The 11,666-nt window shown below is 36.8% G+C and overlaps 1 protein-coding gene across 2 annotated transcripts in view; it reads left to right on the top strand.

Annotated features, from left to right (window-relative positions):
• smap1 (small ArfGAP 1) overlaps window positions 1-11,666 on the top strand; it is a 136,151-nt gene that overhangs the window by 48,070 nt on the left and 76,415 nt on the right. For both annotated transcript variants that reach the window (XM_016493943.1, XM_016493874.1), the window contains exons 3-4: window positions 903-988; window positions 4,925-5,000. In XM_016493943.1, the coding sequence (XP_016349429.1) occupies window positions 903-988; window positions 4,925-5,000 (162 nt within the window). The remainder of the gene's footprint in view (window positions 1-902; window positions 989-4,924; window positions 5,001-11,666) is intronic.

Below are 11,666 nucleotides of genomic sequence, written 5' to 3'. Positions count from 1 at the left end.
GCGTTGCACAAACCTATGCCTAAACTACATTTGTTCATCATTTTGTAACAGTTTATAACGTTAGTTTTTATAATGTTAAAAACGTAGTTTGCACGTTTTGTGCAGTCGTGACTGACTGAATGATTGCAGACATTCAGCACACTTAAGCTAGTTGTAAATTACTTTGATTTCAGTTCGTTGTGCTGTTGCAATGCTTTAAAACTGTGTCTGTTGTTAGTTGTTTTCATTTAAATACAACAGCTGAAATAAACTTGTATTTGTGAATCGTTGTTTTTATCTATCCTGGCGTGATTGTTCTTAAACTGTTAGGCTTAGGCTGTATTTACAAAATGAATAGGAATCTAAGCCTAACAGTTTAAGAACAATCACACCAGGATAGATGAAAAACGATCCACAAATGCAAGTTTATTTCAGCTGTTGTATTTAAATGAAAACAACTAACAACAGACAAAGTTTTAAAGCATTGCAACAGCACAATTTTTAATATTCCATTAAACCTGCTGAGATACAAGGAGCGTGAACTGAAATTCTCAGTTCCACTTGGTTCCATGTGCATGTCCGGGAAAAGTATGAATATTCATGTATGCTCCGTCCACTGAAACCGAAAATCTTGGAAACCGAAAATCTCGTAACACCGGCCGATCACCGATCCGGGCCGATCATGAGGAAAATCGTCCGATTCCGATCCCTGGCCGATCGATCGGTGCATCTCTACATTTTTGTGTTACTTGAACTCTGTTATGTATTAGATTTTAAATAATAATTTTATTTATTAAGGTGCTTGCTTTTTCTCCTTTCTGATAGACGTTGGGATAAATGGATGGTTTGCGTTGTTCTCCGTTTTCACCTGTTATCTCTTTTTTTTTAATTTATTTTTAATTTTTTTGTCTTTCTCTGTTTAGAGCGTGCAGAGCATGGGCAACACCAAGGCAAGACAGCTGTATGAAGCTCATCTCCCAGAAAACTTCAGACGGCCGCAAACTGACCAGTATCCTTGAGTCTACCTGTGTTTTTCTTTGTAATTCTGGTTGATGGCCTTTGCCAGTTATTTGGTAAAAGTCATCAAGAGGCTGAGTTCAGTGTGTGGTACAGATGCATTCTTAGTCGTCTGCAGAGGATTGACATGATTAAAGTGAATAATCCTTTTCTTGGCGCTAGAAAAGACAAATTGTGGATTTGTTATATTGAAAGAACTGTGTGTTTGTGAGTTTATGCAAAGTTTGTCCTGTTGCGTCCTACTCTTTTCTTGCTGCTGCCAAATTCACAAACTATCAGATTCTGTAGCCAGTACTAGCAACTTTTTTTCTTGTAAGCAACACAAAAGGATTTAGAGTATCTACCACTTTAAAAACATTTAAAGTTCTACATGTTGGGTTGTCTTGTACATGGATAAATGAAGATATTCATTATTTGGTTTTAAAATTAATAATAATGCATGTAATTGTAGGTACACTAAAAAAGTGCCGTCATCGAACTCCACTGAATGTTTGTGCTTAGTACCATTGATTTTTGCACATACACTACATTTCAAAAGTTTGGGGTCAGTAAGATTTGTTATTTTTTTAGGATTTATTTAGCAAAGATGCATTAAATTAAAAGAGACAGTAAATACATTTATAATGTTACAAAATATTTCTATTTCAAATAAAATATTATTTTGAACTTCATATTCATCAAAGAATCCTGAAAAAAGTGTATCACAGTTTTCACAAAACATTAAGCAGCACAACTGTTTTTAACATTGATAATAAAAAATTTGATAGAACACAGAATTATTAGCATAATAAAATGATTTCTGGAGGATCGTGTGACACTAAAGACTGGAGTGTAATGACTTATGAAAATTCAACTTCTGCCACTGTCATCAAATTAGAAACTGTTATTTTAAATTGTAATTCTATTTCGCAATATTGCAGTTTTACGGTATTTATCAAATAAATGCAGACTTGGTGAGCATAAGACTTCTTAAAAAAAAAAACAATCTAACAGACATCAAACTTTTGATTGGTAGTGTTTTTAATAACTGTGCATACTATGAGGTAGGGCTGCACGATTAATCAGATGTGCGTTAAATATCGCATGCGATTAATCGTGCAGCCCTACTATGAGGTATTGATTTCTTGATATCTTGATTTATACATTTCATTTGTCAGTTCTGTCACAAGTCAAACACCCTGTAAAAAAAAAATCTTGTTGGGAATTCCTGGTGTAATGTTGGTGAATGTGGCAGGTAGAAGCCTGTGTGACTTCACACCTCTGGCTGCAGATATTTAGAGAAAACAGCTGCTGTTTTCAGCAGAGCTGAGCAGGAACTACCTCATCGCTGAGGCCTAACAGGAAGTCTCCTCATGTCTCTCATCCCTCCGCCTCATCCGTATTGCCTCGGGTATCCTCCTCCGTCCTATTTCACACCATCAGTCTAATTGGGTGTGTGTGGCGGACGGGATAATTCCATATTCTCCTCATTGGTGCTTTCAGAAACCCTAATTGAATTTCTCTGGCATCCGCAGCCTGTTATCAGCAATCCTGCGTTTGGTGTGGCTATGGAAATGGCTTCATTTGTATGCTGACCGATGAGGTACAATATTCTTAACTGTCAAAATGGATTAATCCGGACAGCAGAGGTGAGCTTCCTCCACAAACCAGCTTTGATGGAATTTGCTTTATCACAGGTGTGGTTTCTTCAGATGGAAATGCAGATCTTTTGTGCGCCAGTGTTGGGGTCTTTCACTCTCTCTCACCCTCTCTCACTTATCACCGCTTCCCTCTCGTGATCTCTTTAATGGAAAAGTTGTCCGAGTTAATATAAACGTCAGATCGGCAGAGAGAGGAAATTTAAAGTTCTCTCTCTTCTGTTGCTTATTGTGAATGGCAGATGTACCTTCATTTGGTGTGTTTGTGGTTTCTTTCTCTTTTTTTTTTCCCTAAGTTTTTTTTTTTTTTTAACTGTATAACTCATTTATCTTTTTCCTATTTATGCCAGCGCTCTTTTTTTATGCGTCATCTTTCTTACCAGCTTCTCTCTGTATATTTACAACAAAGCATCTGTACCATTTTAAGTTTAGGAATGTGCAAAACTCCACATTTTCAAAATCGACTTGTCTAGGCGCCTGAAGCTCTACTCGGCTGATCGTCGTAAAGAAGCCCTGCATAATTAAGTGTTCCTGAGGATTTTGAATTAGCTGGTTCAGTTGTGTTTGATTAGGGTTTGAGCTGAACTTTAAAAGAAGGTATATCTCCCGGAACAGGATTGGCCTGATTTACATATGTTTTTGCATTCAAAAACAGTAGACGGAGCACAGCAGAACAGAATTTTCTCAAGTGTCTGGCAACACATTTTTGAAAGTAGGTGCTTTAAAGGGTATTAATGTAAAGACGCTTGAAACTTTTCCAGGAGGGTTTTGTGGTATAACGGGCTAGCAGCTAAAGCACAGCAAGCTGTCTGTATGTTAATAAAAGCAACACAGCTAAAATTATATCAACACACACACACACACACACACATATATATATATATAAATAAGAAGTACCAGAAAAAACAGAAATATTTTGTAACATCATAAAATCTAAAAAAAATCAAAGAATCCTGAAAAAATTAATCACCGTTTCCACAAACATATTAATATTAAATAAAGCAGCAACTGTTTTCAACATTGATAATAACAAGAAATGTTTCTTGAACAGCAAATCAGCATAAATGATTTCTGAAGGATTATGTGACACTGATGACAGGACAGTTATCAGGATTAAAGGACTATTTAAAATCTGTTATTTTTAATTATAATAATATTTTACACTATTACTGTTTTTGCTGGTTTTATTAAATAAAGGCAGCTTTGGTGCCATGCTTCTTTCTGAAACATTAAAAAAATCATACCAACCCCAAACCTTTGAAAGCTAGTATATTTTATTTAGTTGTATTGTTTAAAATTGGTCCCCCATACACCACTTGAAATTCTTCCCAGACCACCAGTTTGAGAATCTTTTGTTCTGAGGATGCTACAGGGGTTTTGTCGCTCACCCCTGTCTTTTTCTCTTTCTCTTTCTCTCATTCTTTCTCTTCCTGCCACCTGCTTCTTCACCCTGATCCATATTTCATCAGATGCATTATTGTATTGTGATCAGGGATTCATGAGAGTGTAAATCCAATAAAGCTGCGTGAACCGGTCCTCTTAGCATTTTACTGTCGCTGTATAAATTCGCACTGTTAACAGGGAGTGAGATTCAGAGAGCGCGTGTTTTGATTTGTCTTTGGCCCCACTCTGTGCATGTGTGTTTGCTGTGAAAAGAAGAAAAAACAGGCTTGGGAGGATTTGGGCCATCTTTGTTTGATCCTGATTTTTTATTTATTTTTTCCTTCTTTCAAGATGCAGAATGCTAAGTTGTATTCAGTTTGTGGTCCAGGTGTGGTGTTGGTGCTCTGGTGTCTTTAATGGTGAGGAGAGAATACAGCCAGTCTGAGAGGGCTGGCCTCTTTAATGCAGGAGTTACAGTGTAGCTGAGCAAGATGCCAATTAAATCTTTCAAGCCAATATGAGATTTACCATCCAAAAGAAACAAAAATCAAAAACAAGCCTTCAAACTGGGCCTTGGATCAACTTTAAAACAATAAGACCGAGATTTAAAGACTTCATTAAAATTAACAGAAAGTTTTGTGGCTTTCAGTCTGTGAACTTACTTTGAAGTCATAAATTTGTGGTATAATGAGAGATATATCCCATCAAAACTTGTTGCCATAGCACAAGAAAGTTAAGCCATTTCATGATTTTAAAAAATGTAGTCAGCATCAAGCTTCTCTGTCTCTTACAACCACTAAGGTTAAAGAGTGAAAATGTGCCATGTTTGTTTAAATGCTGTGATGTTTAATATGATTTGTATTAGTTGTAAGCCATCAATTTTTCAATTTTCCTGAGTAATGTTTCAGAGCCGTGGAGTTCTTCATCAGGGACAAGTATGAGAGGAAGAAGTACTACGATAAAAATACTGTCAATGGAGCAATTGTGAGTATCAACACTATCTATCTATCCATCTATTCATCCATCTATCCGTCTATCCGTCTATCTGTCTGTCTGTCTGTCTAATTATTTTTAGTTATTCATGTGTGAATTCATATAACTTCCTACAGTTTAATGAATGAAGAAGCACATCATCTAAATAAACAAACTCTCTGAAAGTGGCATTTCTCTGAGGTATTTTACTGGACTGAAGTGTAGCAGTCTGTGCGAACAAGATTGAAACTGATCTTGCAGATTTGGTTGCAGATCATGCATTTAGCAAAGTTGCAGTTTTGATTTTGTAATGCATTGCAGCATATCAAATCATAACGTATTGTGGGCCAGTTGGAAATACCCAGCTCTAGTGTTTACTGTCTATCTTATGTGTGGAAGGCCTGATTTGGTGGCCAGTTGTTCTGATCATTGATGCCTCAAATTCACATTACACAGCTTGGTGGGTTGCAGCTGTGCTTTACGTGTTGGAAATTGATTGACAGGAGCCAGCAGCCAATTAAAGCACTCTTACTTGTGTTAAATGACTTTCAGTGACTTCCTCTCTGTTCTTTAATGTTTGTGTTGACCAAATGCCACAAGGAATAGTAATTGACCATCCTTAGGGTGCCGTGCAGGTCTTAGCCTCATGATAATGCTTGAGGAGCTTAAGCAATCTAAACAAACAGCCTCCTTTTGGCCTTTTCTGATTGCTTTGGATCAGGAGAGACTGAAACATGGTTACACTGTGAAAGGTTTTCGATCAAACTCTGCAAGGCTGCCCTGTTCAATAACATTTCTCTCTCTACTTAAGCCTACCCAAGCAGAGCTCTGCCTTTCTCTGACAGGCCTGCCTGAGCCGGCCAATTAAAGCCTCTGCCTGCAGAAACAGACAGCCAATCAGATTTCAGCAGTGGTGGTCAGCAATTGACTGAGGAGTCACAAACCAGGCAAATATACAAGCAGCATTGGTCTGTGTCAAAGAAAGGATGAGAAAAGAAAGAAAAACAGTTAATTTAATTAAAATGCAGTACTAAAATGCAAAATAGTGGCGTGTTGTGCACCACACTGTAACATTGAGGCACTGCCTGAAGAAAGACTATGATTCCAGGTCGTCTTCATCCACCGACTCTGCCATATGCAAATAAATTATTAAAAACAACTCGTTATCAGTTTAAGGCATTTTGCTTTGTGTGTGGAGGGGGTCTGGATGAGAGAGAGATAGTGTATGAAGAAAAGAAAGGAATGAGAAGGTTAGTGAGAACAGTGTGAGGGAGGGATTGTTACTTGTGATGAATACAGAAGCAGATAATGATTTACAACCACTTCGTTTTGGCTCTTTGTGTGTTTAAAGAGTATTAATGTTTTAAAACAGTGATTCTCAACTGGTTTCACTCAGTGTTGTTGTTAACTAAAGCTAATACAAATTGTAATTGAAATTAAGCTGAAATAAAATCAAATATAAATATTAGATAAAAAAATATTCAAAAAATTAAATGAAAATTTGAATAGTTGCCTTGGCAATTAACTTAAAAGCATTATTAACATGAAACAGTTTTATTTTCTGTGTGTGGTTTGTTCATGTTTTTTGAGGATGAGGGCATGTTGCAGCATCTACCTCATTTGTTCAGGTTCTACAAATGATAAATACATTTACACTGAAGTACCATAGTTTGATTGGATGGTTAATTTTGATGTCCCCAACAGGTCGCCGTGATTTTGCCAAGTAAGACATGTTCCTGAATCAACATCTTTTGTTGATCCTGGATCAACATTACTGTCTAAAAATATAGACATAACCCAATCCCCACCCCTAAACCTAACCTTACCCATAAATTATTCCTAAATTGAGAGGGAAATGATAGCTGATTAACAAAGGTGTAGAAGCACCTAACCCTGATTGTAAGCCTAAAACTGACATTTCCTGAAAAGTTCAATTCTAATTGGTTGATTGGAATGATTTTCCAGGATGAACAAGGATGTTCAAGGAACATGTTGTACTTGAAGAAATCACGTTCACCCTCCCCCACTGCTTCTTCTGTGACCCTATAACAGACCTGTGACGCATTTTTGGGTCCCGACCCAACAGTTGATAGCTACTGTTTTAAACTAAATACATATATGAATTGTAGTTCTCCTCTAGTGTTTGCAGATTATGGCTGTCAAATTGATTTAATTACCTCCTGTTCCTGGCATCTGTGTTTGCCCTTGTTAATGTAGAATATCCTTATTTGAAAAAAGAAATGGTTTTCACAAAGGAGTGCAGTTATCCCTGTTCTATAGTGGTGGAGAACAGCTTACTTTAACAGTGCTCTAATATCAATTTTCCTCATCAGTATCCTGGTTTAAAAGTACAAGTTCCTGCTTTGACAAGAGGGTGCAACTCAAGCCATTATGAGTTGTGCATATTATTCTTCTTTCACCATTTATTCTGCTGACTGGAAGGTAAACAGTTAAGCAACACTAACAAAGCTTAAAATTCTTATCATTACTCACCTTTTCATTCCAAACCTGAATGAGTTTCTTTCTTCTGTGAAATACAATAGAAGTTGTCATGCTGTTTTCTTCCAAATAATTTACATTAAGCCTTTAAAGCTATCAGCAGTTATGTTTAGTTAATTTATTACATACACTACTGTTTAAAAGTTTGGGGTCTGTAAAAATTTTTAAATGTACTTATTCCTGTGATGACAAAGCTGAATTTTAAGCAGTCATTACTCCAGTCTTTAGTGTCACATGATCCTTCAGAAATCAACTTAAATCAAATCAAACTTAAATTTAATTACTATTTATTTTTAAATATAATAATCAACATTCAACTTAAAGTATGCAAACATGTAAATTGCACATAATGCAGTTTTTAAATTAAATTATAAAATTATAAATTTATAACATTTCTATTTGTTGTTGAAATGTATTCATTTATGCAGTGGCTGTCAAAGCTTGTTCCATAACAGATTTATTTACACATACATTAAATAATTAAGACATCACTAACAGGTAAAGTAAAATATGAGTATATAGTCTAATATTTCGCAAAATGCTCTTCTCTGCACTTCATTTCTTTAGCGAACTAATGAGCTGTGGACACTGATGACTTGCCTGAGTTAAATTAAATGCTATGTGACATTTTGTTTACAGCTGTTTTGTTGACGTCTTTCCATGGTTGAAATGCTGATTGAACGATTACTTGATGCATGAGATGTTCATTCATGTTTATTTCGCGTTAAAACTAGTAGTAAAGAGGAAGGGATGGTCGCGCTTTTAAGGCGTTTATACAGCGATCTGTCGCACCACATCATAGAGCATCATAACGGAATTTATTGTTTGAATTTCCTGAAAAAAATTACATAATTTGAAATGACATTTTGAACTGAAAATCCTGTACCAAAAATTTTCAGCACAAGTATGTGTACCGTTACACACCTAGTTATAATAATGAAAAATATAATAATTTGGTACTAGTATAATTTGCATTATTATTATCAATGTTGAAACGGTTTTAATATTTTTTGTGAAAACTGTTATAGGCCTATATTTTTTTCAGGAAAAGTAAGTTCAAAAGAACATTTTATTTGAAATAGAAATCTTTTGTAACATTGTCACTGCTATCACTGTTGATCTAATGCATGCTTAAAAAATTTTCTAACCTCAAACTTTTTTCTCAGCTGTGGTACTGTTTGATCACTTTCTGGTGACACAACTTGCCACAGTGATGCCTTTTAACTCTTAATCATGTGACATTGACTCTTAAGCCTAGAATGGAGGCATCTGATGGGCAGCTGGGCCAAAAAAAAAGAGAAAAGAAAAGAAATCAATAGTTGCCTGCTTCCAACCCAGGTGGAGAGAAATGCAATATTGCATCCTTTCCTTGCTTCAATTACTAAAACAAGCTCAAGAGAGTCTAACTCCCTCTCTTTCCTACTCCTTGTCTTCCTGTCTCGTGACAGTAATGAAAGTTCTGTGTGTTCTTCTGTGGCAGTAGATGGGGAATAAATGTGTCTTATTGAAAGCCTTATCGCCAGTCAGCACGCTCAAGTCATGTTCCCTCCCTGCTGATTCGCACCATTTAAATGATTGTGTGTGTGAAGCAGAAAATAAATGTCACAGGATGTTAAGCGTCCTGCACTTCCTTGTTTTGTTTTGATGTTTTCAAAACATGCTTTTCCCATTTCCAACATTTTTTTTTTTTTTTACATGCTTTTTTCATTATTTTGATCAAAGTGTTTCCGAACCGTGCAAAATGAAGGATCTCAGTGGACCGTTTTTAATATCAAGAACGGAATATATAAAAGACGAAGGGAATATGAACATCACAGGCTCAGCTCTGCTATGGTAAATGTAACTTGATTTTTTTTTTGGAAAACTGTCGGTTTCTCTATGCCACAGAACTGTCTGTATGAGTGTGAATGTGTGAATGAGATATCGGAGCATAACTAATTATAGCTTCAGCCTTCCACAGCCAGCAATTGGCCAATTGTCATACTTTTCACTGTCTCTTTTCACACTGCAGTCATCTAAGCCTCATTCAGCCCCAAGTGACCTGGCCTGCTTGGGCGTTTGCACTGTATTATGGGGCATTTAGCTGTCCGCGCCTTCTATTACTTCTCAGCTAGAAAGCTGGAGACCTTTGGACCTCACGCTGAGGCTGTTACTTCTTTGAGAGGATGGGAGTCTTTGCGCCTTCGGCTGCATTAAGATGGAGATCGGTTCTCCCTTCACACTCCGGGCTGATTGCGGTCTCTGCTTATTGACCGCCTCTCTTCATCTCCTTCTGCTTCCCGTTCTGGACTTATTTCCCCAGATGGGCTCGGTGGTATTAAAGGGATTGGGGGGAAAGAGGAGGAGTATGGCGTGGTATTATTTAATGGCTCTCTAATGAATATGGGCCCATGCTGCTGTGGAGCATAGTGCTGATGCTAACCCAATAAAAGCAGATTATGAGGGGGATCCATCAGCAGGTAATGAACCGATCCGGACAGTTCTGTGCTAACTCGGGCTATAATGGACCTACTTGTTCAGCTTGGGCCCTGTGGATGCATGCTGCTGACAGCACTGCTTCCATACTGGGACAAAAGGAAAGTCATCTGTCTTCTTGTCCCTTTTTCTTCCTGAAAACTCCCTCGTCACCGTCACCTGCTTCAGAGGAATATTCCAGGTTTAATGCAAGTTAAGCTCAACCGACAGCATTTGTGGCTTATGTTGAATATCAGAAAAATAAAAAAGGAGGTTATTGTGAGGCACCTACAATGGATGTTAATGTGGGCCAATTTTTTAGCCTTATGTCAGAAATGTGAAGCTTAAAGTATTAAAACACTGGCATTAATTTTTCTGTTAAATATGTATTATTTTATCTGTGAAGCTGTTTAAATCATTATTTTTGCAGACATTCTAAGGTTTATGACATGTAGTGAAATTTAATGTAAGGTTTCATAGGCCATGACATCATATTGTTCACATCATGTGGCTGTTCTTGAAAAACTGACAATTTGAAAGTTTAAGGATTGGCCCCATTCCCCTTCAATATCAGTGCCACACTGTAACCCAGAATAGAATTTAGAATTAGAGATTTTATTAGAATAAATGCATTCCAAATGATATTATGTTTGTATTATTTCTGCTATATTTTTAGACAGAGGAAATAAAACCATAAAACCTTTAGGTGAAGTAATGGAATCAGAATTGGTGTTTTGTGGTCCTGTCTCTATAGTAGAGCTGCTACTAATTTCTAATCTATCAATAATTATTTTGATTTAGTCAATTAATCTAACAATAATTTTTTGACAGGTGAATCTATCAGTTATTTTCTGATTAGGGGATTAATCCTTTGGTTAACCTAACAAATAATAACCATAACTTCTGCCATTAAATTGTTAATATTTTATTTAAACTATTTATCATAAAAATACTTTACAAATAAAAAAATTCCAAACATAGACAAGAAAGTGTCTAGAAGAAAGAATGACAAGGTCAAGTCAAAATTAATTTTTGTAATCAACATTATGCCACAAATGCTGTCAGTTGAGTTTAACTTGTATTGAACCCTGTATATTCCTTTTGCTTGCTCACCCATGCTGCTTTTTACTCTATTCCTCCATATCTCCCTCTTCACCTTCTTTCTCTCTGTCTGTCTGGTTTTTTTCTCTGTCTGGTTGAGATTGTGCTGTCACTTATGCCGGGTTCAGACTACACGATATTTTTGTCGGTCACGATAGTCACTGTGTCAGATTACATGATTTTGAATCCTAAAATCTTGTCATGGCGTGGACAAGAAACATGTCAGACTACACGTTGCTTCCCGACCATTCATCACGTGCCGTCTTGTCAGAGACGACGCGCGTGATGTCAGAGAAGGAGGAACTAGCGACTGACTTCTGAAAACAAGAGTGTAAACATTGTTGCAGCGCTTCCGTTATAGTTCGCCAGCATTTTTCTTTCTTTGTTCTGTCGTGGTAGTCCCTTGATGACACATCATACAGACAGGAGTACTGTTGCCACAGCTCCACGAACCTTTCCTCCATCTCATAATTCCACCTAGCAGCCATCATCTCTCTTTCATTTTGCCATGTTTGAAACCTGTGTATGAAAGAGCTTCTGTGCTGCTATTGGTCAACGTCACCAATGTGACAGAACTCGTCGTGGACGACGGAAAAAAAATTAAACATGCTAGTCTTTCTGTCG

This window comes from Sinocyclocheilus anshuiensis, unplaced genomic scaffold (assembly GCF_001515605.1).
Source record: "Sinocyclocheilus anshuiensis isolate Anshui unplaced genomic scaffold, SAMN03320099.WGS_v1.1 scaffold193, whole genome shotgun sequence".
In the NCBI taxonomy this organism is placed as follows: domain Eukaryota; kingdom Metazoa; phylum Chordata; class Actinopteri; order Cypriniformes; family Cyprinidae; genus Sinocyclocheilus; species Sinocyclocheilus anshuiensis.
The sequence above is the reverse complement of the archived record's forward strand: the minus strand, read 5'-3'. Positions and strand labels throughout refer to the sequence as shown.